This window comes from Diadema antillarum, unplaced genomic scaffold (genome assembly GCF_040938485.1).
Source record: "Diadema antillarum isolate AM-2024a unplaced genomic scaffold, OU_Dant_1.0 seq00001425_RagTag, whole genome shotgun sequence".
Taxonomy (NCBI): domain Eukaryota; kingdom Metazoa; phylum Echinodermata; class Echinoidea; order Diadematoida; family Diadematidae; genus Diadema; species Diadema antillarum.
The window spans coordinates 399,348-413,613 of NW_027272177.1; the positions used below are offsets into that span (position 1 = coordinate 399,348).

General features: G+C 40.7%; 1 protein-coding gene across 1 annotated transcript; it reads right to left on the bottom strand.

Moving 5' to 3' along the window:
• Positions 1-5,365: 5,365 nt before the first annotated feature.
• On the bottom strand, positions 5,366-14,065 carry LOC139709291 (galactose-3-O-sulfotransferase 2-like). The gene is made up of 4 exons (XM_071621241.1): positions 13,891-14,065; positions 12,501-12,653; positions 8,463-8,989; positions 5,366-6,108 (listed from the first exon to the last, which is right to left on the bottom strand). Exons 2-4 carry the CDS (start codon positions 12,641-12,643, stop codon positions 5,366-5,368), a joined length of 1,413 nt encoding a protein of 470 aa, XP_071477342.1. The 5' UTR covers positions 12,644-12,653; positions 13,891-14,065.
• Positions 14,066-14,266: the final 201 nt, after the last annotated feature.

Below are 14,266 nucleotides of genomic sequence, written 5' to 3' on the forward strand. Positions count from 1 at the left end.
GAGACAAATTGAAGAAACTCACACCTGAACCTTTACCCCTTTGAATGATATCTTTCTTTCATAGCAAGGAATATCTTGGAAGTGAAGCTCTAAAATATCCTTGCATGGCCATCACACATCACTGCATGGGTCTGGCAGTGTGTATGCACGTCGTATAACTGCTGACTGATCTCTTTCCGTCCAACACTAAAATCCTCTGACCGCCACACGAATCTCCTGTCCGTAGATATGTGTGTGAAGTAAATTGGGCAATGTGGACTCATCGGCACAGGTGGGGTTAACGTTATTGAAAAGGCGTCTATCTCCACGAGGTCACCAAAATATAGGGCAGACTGAAGACAAGAAGATAAATCTGGTAGGGGGAGGAGGGTGAATTGAAGAAGAATAGGAAGGAGACGCAAAAAAAAAGAACAAAATTAAGAAGATTGAGAAAGAAGATTGAAGAGGATAATGGCAACGAGAAGGAACACAATCGCTTAAGAAACTTGTATACGAGGAGAAAGAAGTGGTAGAAGAATCAAAAGAAGAAAACGAAGGATTACTCTCTTTTGTTATCATGTCACACTGATTATGGCAGTCTCACTATATACAGAGCCCGAAAGTTTCCACTTTCTCGGCTTTAAGATTGATCCAACAATCTTAGCTCTCACAATTGTTGTGTAGAACGCAGGGTTGCCCATGCGTGACAAACTACTACTCAAATTCTATTTTAAAGCGATTGCGCGACTCCGAAGTCTGCAATTATGTAAGGTCTCACGGGATAAGCGGGATATATCTTTTAACGAGAAGAATAAAGACATAAAGGTACATTTTCTTCTTGCTTTAATGCTCATGGTGATTGAGATTCCATCATCGAAATACTTTTGATTCTTATCCTACGCCGATTTCTTCCACTTTTCTCATTTCAGTGTCTTATATCATTCGTTTACCCGCTACTTCAACCCGATAATCATTATACTGTCTTGTTTTTCCTCTTTCAGTGGCGGATCCAGAAGGGAGCTACCGGGTGTGCGCCCCTTTATTTTATGTTAAAACAAAAGAAATCAAAAGAAAAAAAGGGGGCGCGTGCCCATCCCCCTTTTAATATTCCTAAGGTGCCCCCTCCTCTTTACTGAATTCCTGGATCCGCCCCTGTCTTTCCAGTATTCTTTTCCTTACTCATTCCTTCCTTAAATGTTTTTTTTTTTATCTTGTATCAATATTGTTCCCATAGCTGTGGGAAAATCATTATCAAAGCATTGCGAACACAAACCGTGGATTAAAAGAACTAAACGCGACGCGATATTTACTGTACCATTATAAAAAAAAAAAAAAAAACATGTTTTCGTTCTCTCTCTCTCTCTCTCTCTCTCTCTCTCTCTCTTTGTAGTTTCACATTGTTGCGACCTTTTCACAATACCTATCACTCGAACAAAGAAAAGCCAAAACAAAGTCGTATGACATGAAAAAAAAGCATCTGCAATGATTTCCTTAAATAAAAGCAAATGTTTAACAATCTTACTGCTTAAAGGGAAGGTACAGTATTGGTGGAGATGAAGATTGGGCTTGTAACTTTTTGCGAAATAGCAAGAAACTACTTATGAAATAATGCAGTGCATACCGTCCTGAGAGAAATCAAAGTAAAACAAAGAAATCCTAATAAAAGGTGGGTCCCACCTTTGATTTGGATCGCTCTGTTTTGGATATCCCAGCCATTTCATTCTAAAACCAATTTTCATCAAATAAACATTGAATCCCTCTTGGAATTACATGGTCTTTCATATTTCATAGGAGGTTTCTCATTATCACACACACACAAAAAATATATATATATATCAGAAACCTGATTTTGGTTTCAACCAAAACTATTCGATCCCTCCAAGCATTTTGAGTGGTTACACAAGTCTACACATTATGAAGGTTGACATGCTACTCAGGCGGAGAAACTCTGCAGCAAACTAGCTAGCAGTGGTTCTCACCTACACACGCACACATGTACACACACGACATTAAGTTAGATTGCGAAATGAGTTATTTCCATTATTGTTAATTCATATATTTGTGATTAAAGCTGCTAAAACAGAGAAAATAATATGAAGACTGTGATACTTGTAATCACAACTCCAAGAATAAACCTTGTTGTAGAATCATCAAGTGAGATATGACTGGAATCTTATGGTGCTCGATGTGATGATAAACTTTAAATGGCACTTGACCCGTTTTACGATCAAACTCTTCACATAATGTATGTATGCTATAATGGATAGATAGATAGATAGATAGATAGATTGATTGATTGATTGATTGATTGATTGATTGATTGATTGATAGATAGATAGATAGATAGATAGATTGATATAAAACGATATAATCGTATATATATATATATATATATATATACATATACATGTGTGTGCGTGTATATATATATATATAAAGATAGAGTAGGAGAGGGAGAGAAGAAGAAGGAGAGGAGAAGAAATAAAGTGAACTAATAAGGAAGTCTCACAGAGATGTCCTTTCATAATCCCTTGCTTACGGATTAGTTCAACTTACTTGCTCCAGCCTGATCATTGTTAGCTGGTCCCACGTATTAACTGGGTAAGCCCACAGGGGTTGAGGTCTCGTGTTTTACTACATCACGCCTTCCTGACCCTTATCTCTCGCCCTATCATACCAAATTACAATATCACTTGCGAGGAATCCGGATGCTTCAATTTTCACAGCTCTTAATTCACACTTTTTGTGTTTAATGGCTTCTGAAATACCCGCATCATCAGAGTGTCTCCAACTGATGAACAGAGGAGGGCGTTCTCTCGTGGAAGAAATGAAAATGAATACATAATAAATAAACAAATAAAATGGTTTAATAAGTAGGTAAATGAATAAATCAAAATGTATTAAATAAACAAATACTGCTCCTTACATTGATGGTGTTGGTACTGTTGCTGAAACACGTAATACAAATAAAGACACTGACTCCACAAACGATTTTCTGCAACATTTACATTGTATATTAAACGTTCTCATTATAAGTACAAAGGTGTGTGACACAAGGCAAAAATTAACATTGCACAGAATTGATATACATAGCACATGAACTACCTTCTAACAACCTAATAGTACCATAACAATTATCATAACAACTTATAAATGCTCATGATTCCTTTCTATTCGTCCTGGTTGCTGGCATAAGAATGATACCGGAAAAGAGAGTAACTATGAACTCTGCCTTGTTTTCCATTTGATACCATAATACGAGTGTAAAATGGTTTTTGATAAATCATGATACACCAAGCAAAATAGGTGCATGAAGAACATTCCAAAGCGTAAAATAACGACGAATGATCAAAAGAGGGCGCTACTTGGCTGCAAACAGTCTGTGAAATTGTATTTCAAGCACTCACAGCTCACGGCATTTTCCGTTCTGTGGCATTCTATCAATGTTGTAACAATGAACAAACATTTTCCATTGCCTAAAGGAGACCTCCGGATAATTTTCAGACTATTGCATTTGAACAACATAAACTGCTTATACTGGGTGCAGACTCTCAGAATGTATAGCGATTGGGATGAGGAATAAGTGTGTAGTCAAAATTAACAACAAATCATGATGAATAAGGATGATGACAATGACAATGTCACCATAATAATGCATGAGTTGAGGCTCAAGGAAGCAGAACAAAAGAGGAAAGCGTGTATGAATTCTACACATGTGAACATGTTAATCACGAGGTATTGTAATGGAAATTGCTACGTTTCTTATATATCTCATCCTCTATGTCATCATCCTTGTTCAGTATAATTTGCTTGGGGTTTTTCAGAGTATTTGTTTTTCTACTCAAGGACCACAATAAATTCCAAACAAATTTATACATGGAACTGTCGATTTATATACTACAAGATGTGAAATTACGAAGATTTACAGGCACAAATCGAAGATGAATGACTTAAACACAGTCTAAGGCACAATGAGAGGTACCCATTTCGAGTGTTGATATTGATGAATTCCTTGGCGTCTTCTCAAATGTGGATTTGTGTTTTGTTTACGTGTTTGTTTATTTGTTTGTTTGTTCGTTTGTTTGTTGGGTGCTTTTGAGGAGTTTTTGGTAATTGTGTGAGGCTGTGTGTATATTTTAAGATTGTGCAATTCGGTAGTTTCCATTAGGAGTCCAATGAAAACCTTTGGGGAGAGGAAGATAGATGTTCAGAAATACATGTATGATGAAAATTATTCTCAAGTTACTGCTCATCTATTTTCTTCCAAAGAACAGAGTCATTTTGATCAACAGGAGGTGCAAATGTAAAGCTCTCTACATTAGGACTGTCTGTATAGGACTTTTTGAGATGAGAAAAAAAAATGTGATACATGTTTATAAGTGTTGCATGTATCTGTCATAATCATGTAACATGCAGCTTCCTTCCCGGCGGTAACCAACCTTTAAAGGACAAGTTCACCTTCATAAACATAAGGATTGAGAGAATGCAACAATATTAGTAGAACACATCAGTGAAAGTTTGAGGAAAATTGGACAATCGATGCAAAAGTTATGAATCTTTAAAATTTTTGTGTTGGAACCGCTGGATGAGGAGACTTCTACAGCTTGTGAGTCATATGCGTACAACAGTATAAAGAAAATGTGAAGAAAATTCAACATATTTTCACTTTTTTCGCATAATAAAAGAGCACTTGACTTGACTCTTTCTAAAGGGGCGAGGGGGGGGAGGGAATAATATTACCCATAACATTTGTCGGTAACGAGTCGGGGGAATGTGTACTTTTTGCAAAAGATGAAATTTTGTGAAATTCTCTTTATATTTTCCTTGTATTGTTGTACGCATGTGACATCTAAGTTATTTACACACTGCAGTAGTCTTCTCATCCAGCGGTTACTGCACAAAAACTTCAAAAATTCATAACTTTTGAACGGATTGTCCAATTTTCCTCAAACTTTCAATGATGTGTTCTACTAATATTGCTACATTCTCTCAATCCTTATGTTTATGAAGGTGAACTTGTCCTTTAACTGCGTTCTCAATGGGTTGCATTGTAAGCAAACTTACTCCTAAGTATCCTCCTTCATATTCGTACAGGATTTTATACATTTATAATACACAATGTAAGATACAAAAAGACATTTCCCAGGTAGACGAAAGAAAGACATATTTATTAAGGCTTAAACGAGAATAGACTTCATTCAGTTTATGAAAGTAGACACTATGAAGTTCCTCTGAACGAAAAATGTTTTCGTGTCTGATTTCTATAACTTGGCTTTGATGAGCAATAAACAAGCAAGGTGATACTTCAGCCGAAAGGTTTCTGCCCTGAATGGTTGGAATACAGGGTCGTCTAGACACAACAAAAGCGTCGCTCCGCAGGCAGTCATCACCTCCCAAGTAACGATGCCTGCTTTTTTCGCAGGTTGTTGAGATACTTTGGAGCCGATAGCGTCATCTTTATGCACTGCTCGTCGTTGAGGGCGCTGTCCTTCAACACGTGCCTGGTGAGAACAGTCTTCATGAATTTCTCCGTCTTGGTCCCACCAAGACATTTGCCCATGAGGGCTTGATTCATTGCCTCCAGCGTCTTTACGTCCTGCCGCATCCTCTCCCTCCCGTAGGCCTCGATCTTCCTCCACAGAGTCCTGTTGAAATGCTCGTATAGGAGGGCATCCCCGCGGTTCCATTTGTACAGCTGTCCGGAAGTTCTCTCTGACATCGTCTTGACCTCCGACTGCGTACGCGCGTTGAGCGTGAAGTGCGTCACATCCTCGAAATCCCAACACATGCTGTCCTTCAGCAGGATCAGGGACTCCGAGGTGTGCTCCGCGATCAGCACCAGATCGAACTCGGCATCCAGGGTCTCGATCTTCTTGCGGATGACGTCCTCGCGAGCGAGATCGGTCTTGCTGAGGCCGAGGTCGTACAGGGTGGGATTCAGGGCACTGTGCATGGGTCGAGGTCCCTGGTGACGTGTGTAGTAAGTCCGCGGATTATTGGCAAATGTAGCCAAACTAACTTTGAATAGATGGTCGAAGCCGTAGTACGTGTACATGCTTTCGTACTGTATGGAAGGGTGTCGGAGGATGGTGATGTAGACCGCTCCTGGGTACATGACTTTGGACATTTCTGTGAAGAAAAATAATGACAGGGAGGAAAATACGTATGCGTGAGTGAGGTTGAAATGACACAGCGTTAATGTCATGATAACGGAGCTACAGAGACTCCAACCCCAAGCACCTTCTGATCTGGAGATTCTCCCGCCTGAAATCCCTAGCAAACGGGAGACTCCAACCTGATGTGCGCGAAGCCGAACATCACGAGCGCAAAGTCCCTTGCGGTCTAGGGTTCTAGATGCTCTCTCGCGCTATTTAAGGCTCATTTTTCAACATACAATTATATTAAGTAAGAAATCATTTCAAGCGGGAGAAATTAGATCTCAAGCGGGAGAATGGGAGATGCTGCAAAAAATGGGCTTTCGGTGGGAGATCTCCCGTCGAAAGCGGGAGAGTTGGAGTCTCTGGAGCTAGTTAGTTCCACAGATTTAAACCAAAGTCCTATAAATTGATACGAAAGGTCTTCAGAGAATCGTTCATTATTGGGCGACTTTAATAATGTATCAAAGTCTCTAGCACACTCAGAAAATCAAATCTTTTGAAATGTGTTTCACGCAGGCACAAAATCTTGCCGGAGCCAGAATCATAACAGTAGATGAAATAAACAGCTCATTTGGCCTAGTATAATACGATCATCCTGGAATAAAAAGTTCAATGATAATGTTATGGATGTTTCTGGTAGCTTGGCCCATTCATGTCACCGATGTTTGATACTGCGCTGCATTTTGATCATCGGCCCTTTATTTTCTTATGTATCTTGCTGTAGCCCCATTATTTCAGGCCAGCTTTCAGGCTGTGGTGGACAACCCTGGTGAAGATCGCAATGCTGAGTTCAAATTTTGAAACAGTTACCCGTCCACTGATAGCCTATATCTTTTATAGTTTCCCCTGCCGTCAACAGTAGGGAGTTTTCGCAAGCACGACGCGGCAGGGAGTTGAGCGTGCCGTGTGCAAAAGTTGCTTCTGTGCATGAGCACATCCGAGAAATGTCTCGTCCTCGGAAAAAGGAGGACGGTATTCTGCCAAAACAGCGTTCGCTCCCGATGCTGGGCGGGAGTGAGCCAACCAGCCAGCCAGCCAATCAACGATCTTGTCCCCACGTCTCCGTCCGGTACAGGAAAGCGAAACTGCTTAGATATGGGAACAGGAGTCTGAGTAAGGGGACTATCACAGCTGATTGCTTCCGCGTATTCTCGGTCTTCCCGTTGTGTGGTGAAAACTCCCGAGTATTACTACTTCTGCAAAGATACTGAGGGCACGATCAAATTATGGGAAGCAAACAGGCTATACGGGCGGCTGAGAATGTTACTGGCTGGTACAACTATTGAAGATAGTATTTGAGCGACAGGTACCAACATAAACAATCTCGGCTGGTCTTTGGTGGACGTTTCGAAACACCCTCAACTACATTCAAGAGCAAAACATCGATCTTCAAATTCTCTCTTACGAAACTGTAGGCGCCACCAACATCAGCGCACCACCTGTCCGGTTGGCCCCTGCATAGGAGTGCTTAAGACATGGTTGGTAAAGGGGACGATTAGTAGTAAACGCCTGACTGCAATTCGAGAGGTCGTAGCAGCGTAACGGATGCATAACAATTTTTCCGGATAGAGATCATCATTGTGCGAATAGTCACGTCTGCCCGATGATGCAATAGCACGACCAGTCACGACTGGCGGACCACCGAGCGTCAGCCTGCCGCGCGCCCTGGCCTTGAACCGTCTATACCACCAGTTGTACCTTCTCGCACAGCAATCATCGAACTGTCGCACATTCACTTTTGATGTATGCTCACACCTGTCCGGTGGTACCCAAGCATGAAATTAAGCCAGGGAGCGTTACTCCGTCTTTAACGTTTATTGAGCTCCTTGACAGACTGGTTCTACGAGCGTGTCAGTGATATTCAATTCATGGTTGTACGAGCGTATCCGTAACGCTGCATTTACCGCTAACTTTGATACATAGCTAGAATTGTAGACCTGTGTCGCGCTTTACTTCTCCGAGCTCATTGCAGCCCAAGCGTGATTGTAGCTACATACAAGTGTATATCATTACTTTTTATCTTAGTCATTAGTGGAAGCATTAGTACCAATAGTAACAGAAGTAAAAGTACAATAGAAGTAGTATATGGTAGTAGTAGTAGTAGTAGTAGCAGTAGAGTAGTACGTAGTAGTAGTAGTAGTAGTAGTAGTAGTAGTAGTAGTAATAGTAGTAGTAGTAATAGTAGTAGTAGTAGTAGTAGTAGAGTAGTAGTAGTAGTAGTAGTAGAGCAGTATAGTAGTGGTAGTAGTAGCAGTAGTAGAATAAGTAGTAGCAGTTTCATCGTCATTTTATTTTGGACAATGAACATGTAGTAATAATACTTGCCTGGTCTGTTGTATCTTGCATGATTGGCGAGCATGTTGTATTTGCCTGTGGGCGACCTCTTGGCATATTTTGCGTTGAATAAGTTTGGCGTCCCCATGTACACATCGTAGGCTGGCAGGGCAAATATCAAATTGTGCTTATCACCGTAGCGGTATACAATATTTTGAATTGTTGAGCTACCCGTCTTGTGTGTCTTGAGAAAGACGAGGTTTTTCAGGGGGCTTGTGCAGCTGTGGAGGGAGCCCCCAACGTTGGCAACAGCTGCATTTGATTCTCCTCCACTTGTCGCCACTGACTGCGAGGTGAGGTTGACGCCGCCGCTTCTCACGACAGACGAGATATCTGACTGCGAGATCTTTATTGGACTATTGCCGTAATCAGAGGGCGCAATCACGTCGGCCGAGCCCTTGGAACGGTTGTTGTGGGCGGAAAGATCAGGCACGTGTGCATTCTCAGCAGCTGTACCCTTCTCTTTACTCCTGTAGGCGTTATTCGCCTCCACGTGCCTTGTTACAGAATCAATTTGCCTGCAGATCCAAAACATGAATGAAAAATAGAGAGTGAGAATCGAAAAATTACAATAAGCAGGAACAGGCATAAGCAGAATCATAATGAAGGAAGAACTATTCCCGGTCATATATTTACAATAATGATATTATTCAGGTGTGAATTTCCCTCTACAAATTAAATTTGTTAAGATCGCAACTGCTGATCTGTAAATTGACAAACATGTCGGAAAAAGGAACAAGTTGGACTCGAACCTGTCATCTACTGCTTTCCGGGTAGGGCAGCGTTTTTTTAAAGACGGCACAGATTGGGGCATGGCGCGTGTTAAACCTATGGGAAAAACGTTGGGCTAGGGTTTTTGGTTATGGTTAGGGTTAGGGTTAGGGTTAGGGTTGGGGTTAGGGTTAGGGTTAGGGTTTGATGGTTAGGGTTAGGATTATGATTAGGGGTAGGTTTAGGGATAGGGTCCCCGATAGATTTTTAGTTTCCCCAATCTGCGCCGTCTAAAAAAACACACGCTTCCGGGCAGCAGCACTACCAACAGCCTGCCCCGAGTTGCCGGCAGTGACACGATGAACATGAACAAATACCCACTGCTCCGAAATTCCGACATTGTTATGTTAAGTAGTCCAAGGTGGACAAGGCATGGGGTGAAGGTTCAGGTGTGAGTGTACACCTGAACCTCCATCCCTCTGAATAATATCGTTCTTTCATTTTTAATGATATTATTGAATACGATTTTGCAGTATACTTCTATCTCCCTCTTCTGTCTTCTCTATCTCTCTCTCTCTCTCTCTTACTTTGTCTCTTTCTTCGTGAACCTTATGTCATACATTGTATAGATAAAACAAACTGCGATGTTTGCAAAGTCCCTCTTATTCATCTAAAATTCGATACATGTGAGAAATGTTGTCTTCCTTATTTCTGTGCATCTGTTTCATAAAGCGGACGATACAGAGCATAAATAGTTTATACTGAGGACGGCATGACTTATTATTCTCCTCGAAATTTACACTTCATGGTGTGTCACGAATATTGTCAGGCTCAGTGTAGTGCATGCAGTGAGATATCAAAATATTTACAACATACTAGGGTGCAAAACTGACAAAGCAATCTTAGCCGGAAGAAATTGTCGAGACAATAATGTGTGAACTAGGGTGTCAAAACGTAAAGGCAGAACCATCGCGCATGCGCAAACTAAGAGGCATGGGAAGAGCTGTGACGCAAGCCCTGAGATTATGGTATGACGTCACTGTGAAATCTCATTCCGCTAAAATTGAAATCCCGATTTGAACTACTCATGTTGCACGTTTTCGAGCGAATCGTGTTTACATTTAGGACAATAAGATGGAACTCAAACTGACAAACTCAACGCAAAAATACGAGGGGCAGTGAACTCATGTTCGATTTCATGCTCCAGTTACCATGCGTGTGCAAATAAGTCATTCTTTGATTTCATGTGAAGTTGTACGTATTTATGCTAACGATCCGTCGCTTTGAAAGAAGGAATGTTTCTGAATCAATCTCTATTACAAGACAACACATTATGACGAGCGAAGGCCGTGTGATTTATTATACTCAGTTCATTCGAGACTACTGAGCGAATTCTCGTCACGCTATAAAGTGTGAAGCAACCCTCGGGTTTACCCACGAGACCGACACCCACGAGTCATACAGCCCACGAGTTCGACATTGAAAATAAAGGTCCATGAGTCATGCAGGTCACGAGTCATACAGTCCATAAGTTCGACATTATAAATAGGCAAATAAAGCTCATGAGTTCGAACCATGGTTGAAACATTTCACGAGTTCGACATTACAACACGTCGCTTTAAGTGTCGATCTCGTGGGCCTTGTCTGCTTAGTGTCAAACTCATGGGCTGTATAACTCGTGGGAAGTATGATTCGTGGGTGTGGAACTCGTGACGTGCACCCGAAGCAACAACCACTGGATGTGTTATACTGGTTGGAACTCAAAGAATTAAAGATGCCTTCCAGATATTTTATATAATTTCATGTAGTGCATTAATCGATAGTGTCGACATGTATAGATTTGTGAAATTTGTCGTGGTCCTTGAGCAGATGTACCAATACTCTGAAAAATCAAAATAATACACTAAACAAGGATGATGACATGGGAGGCTCACATATTCCAGTTATTACATTAACGTAACAATACCACTAGCTTCACAAGTTCACATGGGAAGAATCTATGCATGCTTTCTTCTTTCGCTCTGGTTCCTTGAGCGCCCATAAATCGATAGTTCATTCTCATGTGAAGTTGCCATATCACCATCCTTGTTCATCGTGATTTGTCGGGAATTTTTAGAACATTCATTAACTTATTCCTCATCCCAATCACTGTAAATTCCGAAATTCTGTATCCTGGAAAAAAAAAACACACTTTAAAGATGTGTAAATGCAAAAGTCTGAAAATCATCTGTACGTTTCCTTTAAGTCTATGTATTTAGATTTTCATCTGATTTGGGAGAGTTGTGCAAATAGCTCCAAGTGCTAGCTGTGTACACAATATGATTTCGAAAGCATCTAAATGTCTTATAAACCGATGGGACCTATAGCAAGGTGTTGCCGCAACCCGACCGACGCTTCTTAGTGTTTGCATGCTTTCTTTTAACAACTTTAACCGCCTTGGAAGTAATATCCAAAGTCGTATCTCAAGGACTGTCACGAATAGATTTTCGCAAAATGTTTATTGATGATAATCTATGCAAGCAAATTCAGAGTGTGTGCGATACTTCAATCTACTCAAGCTATTGTCCCAAAAGCATACATGCTGTTTGCATTACCTGGCAGTGATGTGAAATAAAGAAGTGTAATCATCACATGTGCATACATCGCGTTGCTATGAGTTCGTCTGTGTGATACCATAATAATGGATTCTTCAGTATTATAAGTCTAGATGAATTATGTGCTACATCACCAATGTTTACAAGTGACTAATAGAGGCGTGACTATTTCTCTTATATACGTCATTAGTGTTGAAATAAACATGTATGAATAATACGGTAGAAAGTATTTTGATTGAAGAAATATATAAAGGTTACAAGAAAAATGTACGTGATGACATATTGCGGTGAGAGACAGGCTATACATGTGTGTGAAATTTCAATGAACTATCCATGTTAAGTGAGTTAAAAAGTTACAAAACTACTAATTCATGAGGTGAAATTTTCTCTTTAAACTTTTCGCGTTTTCTGAAGAATTGAGTCTTGTATCATTGATGGTTCGATTTATAGTGAATCGTTTGAATATTGAAAAGACTATCACCATAAACAGCTGCAAGCTTTATTATGTTTGGAAACTGCAGTTTTAAATGCTAGCTGAACGAACATTCACCACTCCTCGTTTTCAATCTCAAAAAAGATTAGTCATTCAACCCCTCCTGTGCCATGAGGGACGTTAAAGAGTGTGTGTGACGCTATAGAGTTTCCTGTGTCAATCGATACTCATAACACAAAAGGGGTTAATGTTATATTAGTGGAGGCAAAATGCAAGGATATAGGAACTTACAGAATTTGGCGGGGCTTCCCCGGCTGCATTACCGGCGCGGGAAGCAAGTCTCCCGGCTGTCCTGTCCGGCTGATGAAAAGAAGAACCAGCGTTGCCAAAGAACCCGCCCCCAACAGGCACAGAAAGCCGCGAAGGTACGCCATGGTTGGCACCCTGCATGGAAGGATCGAGAAAGGCCCAAGAAATGCTGAGCTAAATAAAGTTAAGTATACGTAGAAAATTAGGCAAAGTGTAGAAAACTGATCCGTATTACCACGAAAATTACATTGTCAATATGCAGGCTAGCTTCGGTGCATTTCTATAAAACATTCGAAGAGCTCTGGCAGCAGTTTAACAATTTGAAAGTCTAAGTGAAAAATACAAATGCGCTTGCGGGACTGCAGATAATTACAGTTAATATAAAACTTCATAAAATATACCACTCTTTTCTAAACTGCTCTTAGACTGACAGTCTGATAGGAACGATTCCAAGTTTGTAGACATTTATTAATGACTATATAATTATTTGATGCTGAGTCCTTTTGTCGGATTACGTTATCACAGCCTTTGTACAAAAAATTTAGATACTTGCTATTTACTGTATTTACGACATACACAGGCACAAGCACGCACATACAGTACACGACCGGCGCCACGTTTTTAAAAGTGGGGCCGAGTTTGTATTTCTGGTGCCACTTCTGGGTTTCATCAGTTAAGAAGGAGAAAAAAAAAAGGACTTCAGCGCAATTTTTCTGGTGCCACAAGTATTCTGACAAACCTTTAGGTCCCATTCAGGACAATGGGGCACTGTTTACTATTACAGCTACACGAACCACCATCTCATCCATATGCACTGTATAGCGTTATACCAAAATGTGATGTTATAGTAATTCATCGCTATGGAAACTGGTTTTAAACAACATCACCGGGCCCGAATATCTGTGAACATGCTCGCACCTGGTTCCAACCCATCAAGCTATAACAAAAAACGGTGACATTATCACTTCGATACTCTATCATTTATATTATACCACATTAGAGTATTATACATACCACTGCATAGCTGCATTGAATTGCTCAAACTCTGCGATCAGTAGCAGAAACACTGTTTGTTGTTGTTTTTTTTCTTCGATAACAATTGTTAAGTTAATTATACCCACCTTCAAATGTTCCATGCCTTCATCAGAGGACCATGTCATATTCTCCTCCGTTTTCCGATGAACGAATTTCAACTTTAGGTAAATTGCTCTGTATTCGTATATTGGTCTATACCCACCCAACCGGCCAACAGTAGGCCTACTCTGAACCACGTATACGGTGCAGACCCTCTAAGTCGTACACAATATTATGTAATCGTCAGATCATAGTATCGGAGTACGTGGATATGGACAAAATGCAATACCGTACCTACTTCTTGTTTTAACCCTTGACGATAACCCCTCTCTATAAATGTCGTTGAAGTCATCTGAAAATTGACGACACAGGACGTTGACATTGGGCAAAGTCAGCAATGGCTTGGTGAGATCCTATTTCATCGATGGTCATACACAAAGCCATTCCACTTATGATTCGTACGGCCGTAAACGTTATAGGACAATCCATAGTGAATAAGCATAGTGATTGCACGCTCCGGAACGTCCCCTTTCGTGGCGCCCGCTCGTTCGCGATACACACTGTATAGCTGACCAAAGGTCGCCAGGACGTCTTATAAGACAGCCATCGTTCGCACGAATCCCACTCAAGGAGAACAAGGTCTATTGTGTGGTCGTTATTGTTCACTGACATAA